The sequence below is a fragment of the Microtus ochrogaster genome, chromosome 5 (assembly GCF_000317375.1).
Source record: "Microtus ochrogaster isolate Prairie Vole_2 chromosome 5, MicOch1.0, whole genome shotgun sequence".
Lineage (NCBI taxonomy): Eukaryota > Metazoa > Chordata > Mammalia > Rodentia > Cricetidae > Microtus > Microtus ochrogaster.
This window is the reverse complement of record NC_022012.1, coordinates 30,307,853-30,325,775: the sequence shown is the minus strand read 5'-3', so window position 1 is coordinate 30,325,775 and position 17,923 is coordinate 30,307,853. Positions and strand designations below refer to the sequence as shown.

Below are 17,923 nucleotides of genomic sequence, written 5' to 3'. Positions count from 1 at the left end.
AATATGAATTACAGTTTCTATTTTTTGCTGCTTATTAACTGAAACAACAGAATTGTTGGTTATGAATCTGCCTCTAAGAACACATCAGTTTTGCTGCATGCTATTTGAATTTAATGGCTCTATGCTTAGGTTTGTGTGAGGAGGAGGGCCAGTTAACAGGGTTGACTTGAATGATCAAAGTTAAAATTTCAAAAAAGTTTAAAATTCCAGCCTTTTGCCCTCTTCTGGCCTGCAGGCATACACAGAGACAGAATATTGTATACATAATAAATAAATAAAATAAATATTTAAAAAAAAATTCCAGCCTTTTAGTGGAAATGACCCCATTTAATTGCAGTGGACTCTGAATGAATCTTAATGGGGCCTAGGTGAGTCCTTGAGGAAGCAAAGCATAAGCTTTGTAACCAGGTTATTATGTACAGTTAGCAGGACATTGTGTGTTTGGTTTCTTTTGTAAAGCTTTCATATTTAGAGATAAGCAAATATTTGTAGTCACTTAATATTTGAAATTTGCTATTCACTGGAAGATGTAGAGAATGTGTTGTGCTAGTCCCTGAGGAAGTTGGAGGAAGAAATATACACAGCTGTCTGTGGTCTACAGTTCAGTAGTTCTGGAAAGTGTTTCTGGAGTGTTGACATTAATAGTGTCTGGACACTGTTAATGTTAGAATGCAGATTCTGTGGAGGAGGGATTAAGAATTCACGGTCATCCTTGACTTCAGTCAAGTTGAAGCCCAGGCTGGTGTGCATGAAACTCTGTCTTAACAGACAGAACAGATCAGAACAGAGAACCCAGATCAAGCCAAACCAAGCCAAGTGAGACAGTAAAAGAGACCTGTTGAATCAGACACTCTGGGTGGGGCTCAGAACCCACTTTAACATTCCCCTTGGTTATAATGCCCACTAGAGTTAGAGAACCACTGTCTGTGGAAGAGAGTCATTATATACTAAAGGAGTCATACTGGTGCTTGAGACATAGCAGCCATTGATTCTCAGGTTTGGAGATGAAAGTGACATTGAATTTTAAATGATGAGTTTTAGTGAAAGGGAATTAGGAGAAAACTCAGTTCACACTAAGGAAGTAACTGGAGCAGGTGGCAAGGATGTGATTGTGATGGTGTATAGTGTGCTTTGTTAGACTCCAGACATTCTTTAGAAAATATATTCGGTAAATTAAACCCATTTCTATATTGGTCTTTGTTCATTTTGGAACTTGAGACCTCATTCGATTCCTTGGGTTGAAGTAGATCAGAAAAGTACCAATGTTGGATGACCTGTATTTGTTTTTCTCCTAATATTGCCATATGTGATCACCCACTTCCCCCTAGCCTGTCCTTTCATCAGAACACATGGCAGCCTTTGGAGTGTTTGGTCTCTGTCAGATCCATGCCTTCGTAGATTACCTGCGCAGCAAACTGAATCCACAGCAATTTGAAGTTCTTTTCCGAAGTGTCATCTCCCTGGTTGGCTTTGTCCTCCTCACCGTGGGAGCACTCCTCATGCTGACAGGTAGGGCAGCACGTCTTTTATAGTTAGATACACATGGATACAGATGTAGAATAAATACCAAAAAGATGGACTCTTTGGTCACCACAGAAGATTCTGTCTTTATTTCAAGCACTAAAGCCAAACACTTAAAGTTTAGTTTAATTTTATGTGTATGGGTGTTTTGTCTGCATGTATGTTTGTGCACCACATGTGTGCCTGGTTCCTGAGGAGACCAGAAGAAGGCATCAAATCCCCTGAAACTGGAGTTGTGGACAGTTGTGAGCCACCACATGGGTGCTGGGAATTGAACCCATGTCCTCTGCAAGAGCAGCAAAGACTCTTAACTGCTGAGCCATTTCTTCAGCTCCAAAGCCCTACTCTTTAAAACATTCATTCTCTTTGTCAGCATTTGGATTCAGCATGACAGAGTGTCTTTGTAGAGCTAAAAGGATTATCTAGCCTTGCCAGCACTTTTTCAGTTTTCTTTTTCTTTCCTATTGGTTGGCTTGTAGAAGTTCTTTTCTTTGTCATACTTTTAAGTCATGGCACTCAATCTATGGAAACTAAATCATGGCTATTTAGGTGATACTCGTTTTTTTCTTTTTAATTTATACTTCTCAGAAGCTAATTTAATTTTTCTAATTCATAGCAGGATGGAGGACTTAGTTCACTTAGATTCTAGAGTTGACCTTGATTTCTTAATTTGACTAGATTAAGCCTAAGATTCTCCTTTTCAGTCGGCTTCTCTGGAACCCACTTCCCTCTTGAATTTTTATATGGCCAAATTATGTTGTTGAAAAATACACTCTCGGGCTGGAGAGATGGCTCAGAGGTTAAGAGCATGGCCTGCTCTTCCAAAGGTCCTGAGTTCAATTCCCAGCAACCACATGGTGGCTCACAACCATCTGTAATGGAGTCTGGCGCCCTCTTCTGGCCTACAGGCATATACACAGACAGAATATTGTATACATAATAAATATTTAAAAAAAAAAAAAGAAAAATACACTCTCTCAAGTTTAAAAAGAAAGGAGTAAAACTGTAAATAATACTGATGTTGGTAAATCAAAATCAGTCCTTTTTTATCTCAGAATTTTATAAAAATGGAACGTTGTGGGTAAAAGTGCTTTTTGCATAGTCTTGCACTTATGGGGCGAATGGCTAATTAAGACAGTACAGTCACTCAGAAGCTTGGTGGTAAGTTAGTCTGGAATATGTTTGGTTTATTTGTTTGCTTTTTTCAAAATAGGGTTTCTCTGTGTAGCTTTGGAGCCTGACATGGCACTCACTCTGTAGACCAGGCTGACCTCGAACTCACAGAGATCTGCCTGCCTCTGCCTCCCGAGTGTTGGGATTAAAGGCGTGCGCCACCACCGCCTGGCTAGTCTGGAATATGAAGTGTGGCAGAAACAATAAAGGAGATCCTGTCTCAGACAAGGTGGAAGGCAAGAACCAGCTCTCAGAAGCTGCCCTGTTACTTTACCACTTCTGTGCATACTCAGACACTACACAGGCAACTAATAATAAAATAAACTGGGATGTTGTGATTACGTAGCATTTTAGCTTATTGTTTTAGGACTATATGTAAAATATTTATTGCCTTTTCTTGCAGGAAAAATTTCTCCCTGGACAGGGCGTTTCTACTCACTGCTGGATCCTTCTTATGCTAAAAACAACATCCCCATCATTGCATCTGTGTCTGAGCACCAGCCCACAACCTGGTCCTCCTACTATTTTGATCTGCAGCTCCTTGTCTTCATGTTTCCAGGTCTGTCCTGCAGTTTGAAGTAACCTTCATAACAATCGTCCTTTGATTCCAAATATATTAACTACCCTCTTCCTTACTTTTTAAACATTTACTTACTTTTTGTTAGGTATTTAAAAATATTTTTATGTATGTATGTATGTATGTATGTATGTGTGTGTGTATGTATGTATGTATGTATGTATGTATGTATGTATGTATGAATGAGTGCAGGTGCCTGCAGAGACCAGGAGGGGGTGTCCAGTATTCTGGAGGTAGAGTTACAGACAGTTGTGAGCTGTCCCATGTGGGTACTTATACTTAGTACTCATAGCATATTTCTTTCTCTTTTACCCAGTTTTCTTCTTGGCTATATTGAAGCTCTATGTTGAGTTTTTATAGTTAAGACAATTTTTATATTGTAAAAACAATAGATTTAAGTTTAAAAAATACGCAAAATGGGTACATTTGCACTAGTTCTTACTACCTGTTCTACTACCTTTAACATTTTAAACCAGATGCAGTGATGAATGTCTATAATTTAGTACTTGGAACCTGAGGCAGGAGGATTGTGAGCTTGAGTTTGTTCTGGGCTACATTGTCAAAAAACTGTAATGAAAAACCCATTTTCAGTGTTAATTTTAAGATAGGGTCGATTTTGTATTTGTGGTCTATTGTGTATTACAGGCTAACCTGTAACATTCATCTACTTATTTGTTGAGTGTGAATGATACCATTCAATGTTCTACTCCTAATTATAAAGAATCATGGTTAGGCATGGAGGTAGGGCTTTGTCAGGGATGGGACACTTGCCTGGCATGACTGAGGCCTGGGGAAAAACAAACATAATTTCTGCCAATTTAGGATTTACAGAAATATTTTTTTATCTGTAGATATGTATAAAGATGTGGAAGAGGAAAGGGACCTATAACTTCTTATAGCAGTATCTTAATGTATTTTATACTTAACATATGGTGAAATTAACCATCTCTTCTGCTAGATGATTTGTGGTTGTTTGGTTATAGTAAACATCTTGGTATAATTTTCTTTAGCATAGATTCCTAGAATTGCTGAGCTAAAATGTATGAAGCCATCCAGTCGTATAATGAAGGTATTTTCCCTTGTATTTTCTGTACAGGCTCAGCTGCTTACTTTTCTTTCCCTCTTTTGTAGTTGGCCTCTATTACTGCTTTAGTAACCTGTCTGATGCCCGGATTTTCATCATCATGTATGGTGTGACCAGCATGTACTTTTCAGCTGTAATGGTGAGGAATTCCCTCAGTTCTAGCCAAACTTTATTCCTGACTCTGCGGTGCTTTCTCGTTTGTTCTTTTTTTTTTTTTTTGCCTAGCTGAATTAAAAAAAATATTGGTGATTATGCAAAATATCCTGCATTTGGTAATAATTTATTTGTAATAAACAGACACATTCCATATTCTGTTTGTGGGGGTCTAAAATTTTCTTGAGTTCATAACCCTGTGTTAGACACTTTTATACTTCATTGAACTTGGAGCAGATTAAAGAAAAATGTTTGCATGGAACTGCGGTTATAGGCAGTTGTGTGCCTCCTGATGTGGATTCTGGAAACCAAGTTCAGGTTCTCTAGAAGAACCAGAAGCTTTGCTGCTACCACTCTCTAGCTCCTGGAGTAGATTTTTTTTATCTTAAAGCCTTGAGAGTACTGTCTATGCTTTATTGTTAAGACAGAGAAGGATTTTATGTAAGGTACTAATATATTTCTTACACTATTTTGAAATAGTATTTATTTTTATGCGTGTGTATGTTTGAGTGTGTATCTGTTCACTACAAATATATTTTAATTGGTTATGGTGGTATACACCTGTAATCCCAGCACTTGGGAAGTAGAACCATTAGTTCAAGAATGATCTGGTCAACATGGCTAGTCTCTAGCTAGAAAAACAATATGGACAAAAATAAGTATATAAAAAAGTAAAAATTTGTTGAGAGGTGTGGTACATGCCTTTAATCCTAGTATTCGCGAACCAGAGGTAGGTGGATCTCTTGAGTTCAAGGCCAATGTGCTTTACAAAGAAAGTTCCAGCCAGGATGGCCAGGACTGTTTCACAGAGAAACCTGTTTCCAAAAACCAATAAAAACAAAACAACAGCAACAAAAAAAACCAAACCAACAACAACAAAACCCCAGTAAAAATTTTATATTATCATTCAGAACCTAGACACATTTAGATATGGAGTTTGTTATTTATATTCATGTTTTTTGAGACAAGGTCTTTTGTTTCCCCTATTTTTTTTTTAATTTTTTTATTTTTTTGGTTTTTCGAGACAGGGTTTCTCTGTGGCTTTGGGGCCTGTCCTGGAATTAGCTCTGTAGACCAGGCTGGTCTCGAACTCACAGAGATCCGCCTGCCTCTGCCTCCTGAGTGCTGGGATTAAAGGTGTGCGCCACAATCGCCCGGCTTCCCCTATGTTTTAATTATGTATGTATGTGTGTGTTTGTGTGTTGGTATGTGCATGTCAATGAAGGTGTCATGGAGGCCAGAGCCAGGCTATTGTGAGCCACTCCATGTGTGTGCTGGGAACTAAACTCAGTTACTCTGCAAGAGCAGTAGATGATCTTAAACCATTGAGTCATCTCTTTAGCTCCAAAGACTATCATTTGTTCTGTTTACTTATGTGTATGTGTTTGTGTGTATGCTATATACTAGCAGGTACTTGCAGAGTCCAGAAGAGGACATCACATCTCCTTGAGTTACCTAACATGGGTGTTGGGAACTGAACTCCAGTCTTTTTTATTTAACTTTATTTTATGTGCATTGGTGTGAAGATGTCAGATCCCCTGCACCTGGATCTTCAGACAGTTGTGAGCTGCCATGTGGGTGCTGGGAATTGAATCCGGGTCCTCCGGAAGAACTGTCAGTGCTCTTAACCACAGAGCCATTTCTCCAGCCCCCTGAACTCCAGTCTTAAGGATCATGCTTTTAAACTGCTGAGCCATATCTCCTCCATGTATGTGTGTATATGTGTACATGCATATGTGCAGGTACAGGGTCCAGAAGAGGGTGACAGATCTGGAGTTCTAGGCAGTTATGAACTGCCCAACATGGGTTAACTTAGGTCGTCTAGAAGAGCTGTATGTGCTTGGAAGCCATTGAGCCACCTCTCTAGACCTGGCCTTGAACTTTTGATTCTCCTTTCATAACATTTTGATAGCTGGAATTATAGATTTACACAGCAACTGGCCCAACTGCAACAAAGTTTAAGAAATACTTCTGTTATGCTAAAACTATACTACATATCTTTTATTTCACATTTGCTGAAGTAGAATATTTGTTGAAAATTGCTAAATTGATGTCATAGTCTTCCAGTAGATTGAAGTCTTGTTATTTGTGGAAGACTGATTATACTGATCACGATTCTTTTTCCTTTTAGGTGCGTCTAATGCTGGTGTTGGCACCTGTTATGTGCATTCTTTCTGGCATTGGTGTCTCCCAGGTGCTGTCCACATATATGAAGAATTTGGACATAAGTCGCCCAGACAAGAAGAGCAAGAAGCAACAGGATTCTACTTATCCTATTAAGAATGAGGTGAAATTTAAGTAACATGTTGGCTTGGGAAAATGTGCATGTGTGTATGTGTTTGAGAGGGTGGTCACAGTGAACTTGTACATCCTGACACATTTTGGTCTGTCATATTTGGTCGTAAGACGCTGTCTGTGTTTGGTTTACATACAGTTCTTTTTTCTGTAGGTGGCAAGTGGAATGATACTGGTCATGGCCTTTTTTCTTATCACCTATACTTTCCACTCAACTTGGGTAACCAGTGAAGCCTACTCTTCTCCCTCCATTGTACTGTCTGCTCGTGGTGGGGATGGCAGTCGGATCATTTTTGATGACTTCCGAGAAGCATATTATTGGCTTCGTCACAATACTCCAGAGGTAAAAATTTGAGAGAGGTTGGATAGTCAGATAGTGGTGAAGACACTTGATATTGTGATAAATATGACCTCTTTTAGATGGATAGGAACCTTAGAGAAATTAAAAATTTAGAAACTCAGTTTTTAATAAGCTTTAAAGGCCAACTTTCATTGAAGACTGTCGTCTAAAGTAGTGTTTCTCCACCTGTGGGTTGTGGCCCCTTTGGCAAACATCTGTCTCCAAAAGTATTTATATTACAATTTCTAACAGTAGCAGAATTACAGTTGTAAAGTAGCAGCAAAAATAGTTTGTGCTTGGGGGTCACCACAACATTTGAAAGTGTATTAAAGAGTTGAAGCATTAGAAAGTTTGAGAATCATTGTTCTAGAGTATCTTAAATTCTAGATTCTGTTTGAACATTTGTATTGATATGGTAGTGGTTTTAATATAAGGTAGATTAAATGAGTTTCAAAAGAAGAAAATATTAATATGTTTGCTATAAAAAAAGCAGAAACTAAACAGAATCAAGGTAAAGAGTTACCACCTAATAATAATGACATTTAACATTGTAAGTTATGTCTTTTGAGGTTCTGAAGTGATTTTTTTTTTCAGTAGCTATTGGAAACAGTATTTCTGAGTCAGATTTGCTAAAAACCCAAACTAAGAAGTTTTTTAAAAGCAGTGTTGGGGCTGAACCCAGAACCTTAGCATGTGTTAAGCACATACTCCACCACTGAGCTGTGTACTCAGTCCCCAAACTAAGACTCTTTTAATCCTGCCATCATATTTTGTGGTTTGTGTTTTCCCTTCTACTTCTGTAATAATTTTATAATGACTTTGCAATGTTTTTATAAATTTTATAATGATTTTATGTTATTAAGGGTCACATTAAAAATTACCTAATGACAGACGAGGAGTGTTGGCACATGCCTTTAATCTCAGCATTGAGGATAAGAAGCAGGTGAACCTCTGAGTTTGGGGCCAGCCTGATGTACATGGTGAGACCATATCTCTGAAGAAAAAAATTTAAATTACCTAGTGACACTAAACTGTCTTAGCTGTACTACATAGTCCCCTATGCTTGTTTGGAAGTAGGGTATTTGGGAATGTTGGGTTGTATGTAATGTAAACTATTTCCTGACTGTATAAATGGAGGAGCCAGTGCCCCAATTTTATCAATTTTATTTTCTTGTTAGGAGTGCATTACTCTGTTAAGAAGTTGATTAATTAGGAAAGTCTTACTTGCTATCAAAGATGTCCTTCTATTCTTCTTAGCATTTTTTTTTCCCTGAGGCAGGGTTTCTCTGTGTAGTAGCTTTGGCTGCCCTGCAACTAGCTCTTGTAGACCAGGCTGGCCTCAAACACACAGAGATCTACTTGCCTCTGCCTCCCGAGTTCTGGGATTAAAGGTGTGCACCACCACCGCCCGGCGGCATTTGGTTTTTAAGAGCAGTGAGATAAACATTTTTCTGTATTCATTCTTGTTTTAGGATGCAAAGGTCATGTCATGGTGGGATTATGGCTACCAGATTACCGCAATGGCAAATCGGACAATTTTAGTGGATAATAACACATGGAATAATACTCATATTTCTCGAGTAGGGCAGGTAAAGTAAATGGGTCCTTAGGGTGTCTGATATCTGAGGTCTGTTGGGAAATGTGTTGCTAGGAGAGGGAGTTGACTTGAGATTTTCTTTGAACATTGTGCATTTATTTTTCTAGGCAATGGCATCCACAGAAGAAAAAGCGTATGAAATCATGAGGGAGCTTGACGTCAGCTATGTGCTTGTTATTTTTGGAGGCCTTACTGGGTATTCCTCTGATGGTACTGTACTTGATATTGTTTCTATCTGTGGGCATTGAAAATGTAGTCAATCAGTTACTATTTTAATTTTATTTATTTATATTTGTTTTTGAGAGTCACATGTCAGCCATTATCATTAGTAACTTACCATGAAAAGAAGTATTGCTTATTGTCTTAGTTAGGTTTTCTGTTAGCTGTGATGAAACACTTTTATTCAAAGCAACCTGGAGAGGAGAACATTATTTTATCTACAGGGAAAGGAACTCTTTCTAGTCAGGAACATAGAGGTAGGAGCTGATACAGAAGCCATGGAAGAGTGTTGCTTACAGATTTACTTCTTTTGGCTTGCTCATCTGCTTTTTTGTAGGACCAGAACCAATCAGTCCTACCCTCAGTGAGTAGGTCTCTCCTCCATGGGCCAGTGCTTTTAACTGCTGAGCCATCTCTCCAAGCTCCTGTAATACAGAATAATAAAAGCTAACCCAATAAAAAAGATAGTCTGTTAGTTACATATATAGGTTTTTGTCAACCATGTAATTCAGCCAGTTATTGAAATTGCAGATATCTATATGACATATGTACCATTCATTCTGTTCTGGATAGGTTTTTTTTTTAATTAGGGAGGGGGATTTCAAGATGGTTTCTCAGTAACTATGGAGCCACTCCTGGAACTCGCTCTATAGACCTGGTTGGCCTCAAAAAAAAAAAAAATACCAGATTTTGTGAAGTCAGAGTGCTATTTACTAGCTAATTGTATGTAAAGAAAGTCTTATTTAGGAAAATGGGGAAAAAATGAACTTTCTTTGGAGGTGATGTCATATTTTTGAATTGTTGAAAGAATGATGATTTGGCAATAGTCTAATTATAGGAGCTAGTCTTGTTTTAAAGACAATAAAATACTTTTTAAAGTCATTAAAAATAATGCAGACTATTCAGTATCTAGCTCTACGAAAACACGCATGAGACAATAATGAAAGACAATCTCTCAAAACTGGATTACTAGGAGTTGTGAATGTTTGAGAGTTATTATTATTGTTGCTATTAATCTTGTCATTTATTCAATATTTCAGCTGGGTCTGTTTGTGAAAACTTTTGAATTTTAAAAGTCCCACTCCCACACTTTATGTACAATCTCAGTGGTGGCTGATTTCGTTTCAGTTGCTCATTCCCAGCTCATCTTTAGTCTTCTTACCTTTTCTTGGTTCTGTTAAAAAATAAGTAGGGTAATGAGTGATGGTGTATGACTATAGCTATAATCTTAGCATTACACATGCTGAAGCAGTAGACCAGTGTGTGCTACATCATGAGTTCTTACCATAGAATAAATCAAAACCAAAAAATTCTCGTGACTTGATCTTTCAAGATGCTGCCTAGATTGGCCTTGAACTCTTCAGTGCTGAGATTACAGGTCTAGGCAAGATGCTGTTTTCTAAAACAATAAGCAGATTTTTGGATAGTCATTTTCTGTTGCTTTATTATTTTTTTCAGACAGGATCTCACTATGTAGAGATGTCTGGCCTGGAACTTGCTATGTAGACTAGACTAGGCTAGCCTTAAAGTAACAGAGATCCACCTGCCTGTGTCCAAGTGCTGGGGTTACCATTACACCTGGCTTCTAGTTTTACTTTATTTTATTTTTTTAAATTTATTTATTTATTAAAGATTTCTGCCTCCTCCCCTCCACCACCTCCCATTTCCCTTCCCCTCCCCCGACTTTATTTTATTTTTTATTTTTTTGGCTTTTTGGGACAGGGTTTCTCTGTGTGACAGTCCTGGCTGTCCTGGAACTAGCTCTTGTAGACCTGGTTGGCCTTGAACTCACAGAGATCTACTTGCCTCTTCCTCCCAAGTGCTGGGATTAAAGGTGTGTTCCACTGCTGCCCGGCTATTGGTTTTACTTTTTGTTGAGTGCTTATGAAGGTTTAAAATAAAATATTTGATCATTAAACAGATTTTTTTTTTTTTTTTTTGGTTTTTTTCGAGACAGGGTTTCTCTGTGGCTTTGGAGCCTAAACAGATTTTTTTATATGAAAAGTTGATGCTGTGTAGCCCAGGCTGGCCTTAAATGCATGAAACTTTCCCTCAGCCTCTCAGTGCTAGGAGTACAGACAGGCACCACTGTGCCTGGTTTCCACTGTGTATTATGTTCCTACAGTACGTCTAAAGTGATATTAACAGTACTGCAGGTGTTTATTTAAGTACGTGTAGCCACTACTTGCAATAGCTTAGTCCTTGATTTCTAGGAATACTTCCAGATGTGGCTGAAGACTGGACCAATAGCATTTAATTTCAGCCTTTAACAAGCAATTAATTTCTAATAAAAGTTTTGTATTTTTAGGAAATATTTTTGCTCATACACTATTTCTTGTTTTTGCAGAGTTAAATAATAGCATTCCTTATTAGAAAATTGTGATGGAAATTTCCTTAGAAATAGTGATATTTTTGGGCTGGAGAGAAGACTCAGAGGTTAAGAGCACTGGCTGCTCTTCCAAAGGTCCTGAGTTCAATACCCGGCAACCACATGTGGCTCACAACCATCTGTAATGAGATCTGGTGCCCTCTTCTGACCTGCAGATGTACATGCAGGCAGAACAGTGTGTACATAATAAATAAATAAATAAATAAACAAACAAACAAATCTTTAAACTGAAAAAGAAAAAGACATAGTGATATTTTCATTGAGTTTCTTAGATCCTGCAGCTTTTCTGATTCAGCGGTTCTTTCTTTTTTCCTCTAGATATCAACAAGTTTCTTTGGATGGTCCGGATTGGAGGAAGCACAGATACAGGAAGACATATCAAGGAGAATGACTACTATACTCCAACTGGGGAGTTCCGTGTGGATCGTGAAGGTTCTCCAGTGCTGCTCAACTGCCTTATGTACAAAATGTGTTACTACCGCTTTGGACAAGTCTACACAGAAGCCAGTGAGTGATTCATAATACTAACAATAGTGATAGCTAACACATACTGTGTTTTCTGGGGTCTGCTCATTGTCTTTTTTAGCTCATTTAGTCACAGGAGCCCAGGAACTAGACCAGGCTGGCCTCCAACTCACAGAGATCCGCCTGCCTCTGCCTCCCGAGTGCAGGGATTAAAGGCAAGCGCCACCACCGCCCGGCCTGGAAAGACTTTTGCAGTATATACAAGTCTTAAACTCCTGACCCATGGAGTGGTTAGTAGTGTTAGGTCTCAGAAGTAGAGAGGCTTGAAAGTCACCTTTTAGATTTATAAGAGATAAACTCAATGGACTCTACCAAGCATCTCATTGGGCAGGACTCAACTAGGGTAGCACTTGATTTGCCATTTCTTTTCTTTTCTTTCTTTCTTACCTTTTGGTTTTTTGATAGAGGGTTTCTCTGTAGCTTTGCAGTCTGTCCTGGAATAACTCTTGTAGACCAGGCTGGCTTCTCCCAGGTGCTGGAATTAAAGGCACGTACCACCACTGCCCAACTTTGATTTGCCATTTCTATCTAATGCTCTTTCTTGCAGACTCTAGTCAAAGTGCAGGCTGAGGAATAGCAACCAGTACAGTAGTTGGTGTGCAGCTTCCATCTTCCTAGGAAATTAATTTGCATAATAGAAGTTTTCTCTCTTGTTGCTTTTAGAGCGTCCACCAGGCTTTGACCGTGTTCGAAATGCTGAGATTGGTAATAAAGACTTTGAGCTTGATGTCCTGGAGGAAGCATATACTACAGAACATTGGCTGGTCAGGATATACAAGGTGAGTAGATGCTGCCCATCTCGGAAAACTGTCCTCATTCTAGTATACAGTTTTCAAATAGGATTATTTTTAATAGCATGTGGTTTCAAAATAGCTTGTCATTTACTTGAAGTGTTAATATTTTTAAATGTTGGATATGTTTTATTGTATAGACACAACTTTGTGGATTCTCTCTCTGCCTTTTTATAATTCCCAAGATAGAGTTTAGGTCATCAGTCTCATATGCAATTTTACCTGCTAAGCCGTCTGGTCAGGCCAAAATGTTGCTAATTATATTTTTGATTATTCTTAGGGGACATCCCAGCTGTCAGTTGTTATGCCCACATTTCTTTTTCTTAAAAAACATTTTTTACTACAGTTTTATATGTATGCTACATATAAGGACAGCTTGCAGGGATTAGTTCTTTTATCGTAGGTATCCTGGAGATCAAAATCTAGTTACCAGGATTGATGGCAAATGTTTTTGCCCACTGAATTATTTTCCCAGACCAATACTTTTTTCTTTCTTTTTTCTTTATGGTTTTTGGGACTAGGGTTTCAGGATGCCAACCAGACTGGTGTTAATATTACCATTTATCCCATTTCTTCAGCCTCTGAAATGGTAGTATTATAGATGTCGCCACTGTACTTGATTCAGCAATATTGTTCTAGGTAGGGTTTGAAATAGCTTGGGGATTGGGGGGAATGCATGTATTTGTGTTTTGAACTATGTTTTTTATTTTTTGCTGAATTTTTGACAGTATCACATGATGTTGCATAGGAATGTGTTATATCTTTTACATGAGACGAGATTGAGCCAGATATAGCATATATGCCTTGTTGTCTGAGATTTCTGTCCTGCCCAGTTCCCACAGTCGTTAAATCCCAAAGAAATCACACAAAGGTCTACATTAGTTATAAACTGATTGGCCTAGTATCTTAGGCTTCTTGTTAACTCTTATAACTTATATTAACTCATAATTCTTATCTGTGTTAGCCACGTGACTTGGTACCTTTTTCAACGAGGCAGTCACATCTTGCTTGCTCTGTGTTTGGCTTCCTCTTTGTCTGGGTGATGACTACAAACTGAAACTTTCCTCTTCCCAGAATTCTCGTTGCCTAACCTCTACTTCCTGCCTGGCTACTGGCCAATCAGCATTTTATTAAACAAGTACAAGAAACAAATCTTTCTTTATAGGGTAAAACCATTGTCCCACAGTAATGCCTATATCCCAGCACTAGGGAAACATACAGGGGGATTGAGTTTGAGGCCAGTCTAGGCTACATAGCAAAACTCTGTGTAACAGTAGGGAAAAACTCAAGTAACAGTGGGAACAAAAAGAATGATTGAGGAATTTTGGTCAATGCCAAAGTTTGACTATTCGCTTCTTAAAGGCTAAGTTGACAGTAGGTAGGGTCTGACCCATGCTTATTGATTACATTGTCCAAAGACAACAGAGTCTAGTGCAGCCCTTTCTGGTGGTCACTAGTAGGTCTCTAATGTTGAACTTTGGGCACCTACTAAACTCATGTTATGTTGTTGCAGGTAAAGGACCTGGATAATCGAGGTTTGTCAAGGACATAAATGCCACATTGTGCCCTGGTACGCTTCGCACTGAGCGCGTCGTATTGAGGACGCCGAAGATTTTTTTTTTATAAACAGTTTCTAAGAACCAGATGGGATTAGAATTGTCTGGAAGTTTTGCCCTGGACAGTATGGGCTGGGCTAAATCAAATGATTTTTGTAATTCTGAGCAGGTTACCAAATGAAATGTCATGGCTTTACTTTGGTCAATTAAAGGGGGGTATTTTTTTTTTTAATGTGCCTTATTTGTTTTGACTTAAATCGGCTGATTTGAGGATCACAGAAGTGAGTGGATGGAAGATCATATCCATGCTCTAGGTCCCCAGACAAACCAAATAGGAACATTTTCTTTCTCTCTCCTAAGGACTAGCTCTGCTTCTACAAATATAAAAACTTTGTCACACTTTTTGTTTTGTAGCACCCAGATCCAATGCTTTGCATATAACGGGTGCTTAATAAATTTTTATCAACTGAATAAATGCTTCTGGGACCAGAGGAGTGCTGTTTCTGAGCAGGGAAGACAGTGTTTTTGCTGTTAGGTTTGTGTTCTCAATATCTATTTCTTTAGAAGATCTTTGGCTTTGTAAGGACAGAGAGTTGCTAAGTATGTCCAATCTCACCAGGGTTCTTTAAACTAGTGAGGGTTCTTATTCTAAGCAAAATGTGAACCAACTGTGACTAATCCAGTAGTTTTTAAGACTCAGTGAAACATATTAATCTGAGAAGAAGACGCTCTTCCAACCCTACCATGTACAGAAGTTGATGGTCAGTAGATGTTACTGGAATCAGAAAGTTTTCAGTACTTCACTCAACCTAAAACATAGTAAATGACTATTTCCTCATTTTCTGGAGACTCCCCTAAATCTCATGGTGTTCGCCACTATGAGTTTCTGTTCTTAGTGTAAGTCTGCTGTGTTCACACACCACTTCAGGCTTGATTACCTGGTTTCGAAGCCCTTGCTAAGTATATAATGAGGATGTGGGAAGTGTTGCTACCAACAGGTACCTAGAGATCATTGCTAGTCTGACTGTAAGAAAAGAGACTTGAAAAAGCGTTTTAACTTCGAAGCATAGAGGTCTCATAGTTATTTTATGCCAGGATAACAGCTTTCTGTTCAGTATAATAAGACGTTTCATCATGTATTTTACAACGTAGGACATAATCACTGATGTATAGAAACTGTCTTAAAAAATTAGTTGTACTATTTAAGAAAACAGGAGGAATTATATGACTTAGATAGTCAAGTCACATTGGTACTCAGTGCATATATGCTTAGGTGTACTTGTACCTAATGACCTCAAGCCAGTTTATGTACCAGAAGATTTGATTTCCTATATGTAAATATATTACTTGATTTATATACATAATTACTGCCTAGTGGGAAAGCTTAATCTGAGATTTATCAATATGATTATATTACAGGTTATTAGTAACCTTTCTCTATAGTATAGATGGAATAGCCCTTTTTAATATCATTTTACTCCTGGGATTTTGATATTTTCTAGTTTACGCAAATTTTTTAAGAGATTGCTTTTATTTTCAGTTATAGCCCACTTAGTTTAAAAAAATATCCATCTAAAAAACAATACAATTTGACACATATAACTTCCCACACACCCATTGACTCTTGTAATTTGTGACACTATTTTTACTATCATCTGTTATAGTTGCAATTACCTTTTACCTTCTGGCTATTATTAGTTAAGATGTGTTATATACTGTTACTTTTTGGCAGTTCCCTGTAGCTTAGGCTGACTTTGAACTCAAGATATAGATGCTAGCTTTGATCTATTGATTGTGAAACCTCTGCCTCCCAGGTGTTGAGGTTACAGGTGTGGGCCACTATAGCCAGCTAGTTATTATTTTTCCTCTATAACTTCTTTTAGGAAGTACTTTACTGTTTTTTAGTACTTGTTATAAATCTCTCCTACCCCCTTACCTCCGTAGCCAATTCTCTTTTATTTGTGTCTGTTTTCTCTTAATGTGATCAAATATATTTGTTAAGCAATTTTTGCGCTTTTGAGACAGGGTCTTTTGCAGCCAGGCTTGGCTTTGAATTCCTGCTTCTCCTGCCTCTACTTGCCAAGTGGCTGGGATTATAGGTATATGCCATCACACCTGATTACATTGTTTACTTTTAAGAATGTCTTTATTTTTCAGCTTGAATTGGTTAACTCTCCAAGTTTGTTGAGTTGTACTATTTCACTGTGATATTTGTTAATCTTTGGCCTTTTTCATTGATTTGCTATTTCTAAGTATTCTATGAAAGTATATAGGGCAAATAAATTTCTGGAGCTATTCTCTACCATACTGAATGCATAGCTGGGTATAGAATTCCAGACTCTCAGTATTTTGCATTGTAAAGGCACTAGCCTATTGTTTTCTATTTTCCTAATATTGAGAAATGCAGTTATTCTGATGAATATTTCTCTATTTCTTGCCCCAGACCCCTTTGTTGCATCTTTGTTGTGGGTATCCTGGTACTATGCATTTTCATGTGTGCATAGTCAAGTTTTTTTCTGTTTTTTGAAAAAACACTCATAATATGTAGATTCTTCCAGCTGTTTTCTGATAGGGTTAATTAAAAAAATTTAAATTTAGGCAACACAGTTTGACACTTTAAATATTTACTTTTATTTTATGTGATTGGGTGTTTTGCCTGCATATGTGTGTATGTTATGTGTATGCCTGGTGCCCACAGAGTCCAGAAGAAGGCATCAGATTTCTGGAACTGGAGTTACAGACATTTATGAGCGGCTGTGTGGGTGCTGGGAATTGGAAGAGCTGTCAGGGTCTTACCTGTTGACTCAAATCCCATAACGTTACTTGAATGTGGGGCTTCCTGAGTCAGTTTCCTAAAATTTTCAGTTGTTCTTTTATCTTTCATCTCTTGGGAGATTTCCTAAGCTGTATTCTCTCTCTCTCTCTCTCTCTCTCTCTCTCTCTCTCTCTCTCTCTCTCTCTTTCTTTCTCTCTCTCTGTGTGTGTGTTTGTGTGAGTTGCATTGGGACAAACCCAGGGTCCCGTGCTTGCCCCTGTGTGTGTGTCTGTGTGTGTGTGTGTGTGTGTGTGTTTTGCATTGGGACAAACCCAGGGCCCTGTGCATGCTAGGTAATTTCTATCTCCAACCATGTTTTCAAGTATTTTATTATTTTTCTTTTCTGCTTTCTGTTTCTAAAGTTTTAAGACATTTTGTTGTCTGGCTGTCCCATTGTTTTGCTGCCTTTCCAATTAAAGACGTTCCCAAATTCTTGGCTGACATCTTTTATACTTCTGGGTAGTAGAAAGGGAGTCTGCTTGTGCTTTTCAGTATACTGTGATCAGGCTGGGCTGCTACACTGAGAATCATCGATATTGGTGTTACATTTTTTTTTCTTCCATCCATAAAATTCAAGGTTTGTATGTCCTCTTATTTAAGGATATTGTCCAGACTGTCACCTTTCTGGAGTAAAGTAGGAAAAGAAAACTTAGAGGTTCGACTCTCAGTATATACACTTAAATTTAAATGCTGTTTTCAGTAGTATAACCACACCGTTTACTGGGCTTACTCTACAGGCCAGCTTCTTTTTATTTTTATTTTATTTTATTTTGGATTTTCTAGACAGGGTTTCTCCATAGCTTTTGGTCCTGGAACTAGCTCTTGTAGACCAGGCCCATTTATGCCCTGAAGTCTTTTTTTTTTTTTTTTTTTTTTTTGGTTTTTCGA

General features: G+C 38.1%; 1 protein-coding gene across 3 annotated transcripts in view; it reads left to right on the top strand.

Annotated features, from left to right (window-relative positions):
- Stt3a (STT3A, catalytic subunit of the oligosaccharyltransferase complex) overlaps window positions 1-16,525 on the top strand; it is a 35,350-nt gene extending 18,825 nt beyond the window's left edge. For all 3 annotated transcript variants that reach the window (XM_005347038.2, XM_013346272.2, XM_013346271.2), the window contains exons 9-18: window positions 1,329-1,509; window positions 3,098-3,253; window positions 4,403-4,494; window positions 6,640-6,795; window positions 6,958-7,146; window positions 8,616-8,732; window positions 8,848-8,950; window positions 11,667-11,855; window positions 12,537-12,652; window positions 14,178-16,525. In XM_005347038.2, coding sequence (XP_005347095.1) covers window positions 1,329-1,509; window positions 3,098-3,253; window positions 4,403-4,494; window positions 6,640-6,795; window positions 6,958-7,146; window positions 8,616-8,732; window positions 8,848-8,950; window positions 11,667-11,855; window positions 12,537-12,652; window positions 14,178-14,216 — 1,338 coding nt within the window. In that variant the 3' untranslated portion in view covers window positions 14,217-16,525. The remainder of the gene's footprint in view (window positions 1-1,328; window positions 1,510-3,097; window positions 3,254-4,402; window positions 4,495-6,639; window positions 6,796-6,957; window positions 7,147-8,615; window positions 8,733-8,847; window positions 8,951-11,666; window positions 11,856-12,536; window positions 12,653-14,177) is intronic.
- The last annotated feature ends 1,398 nt before the right edge of the window (window positions 16,526-17,923 follow it).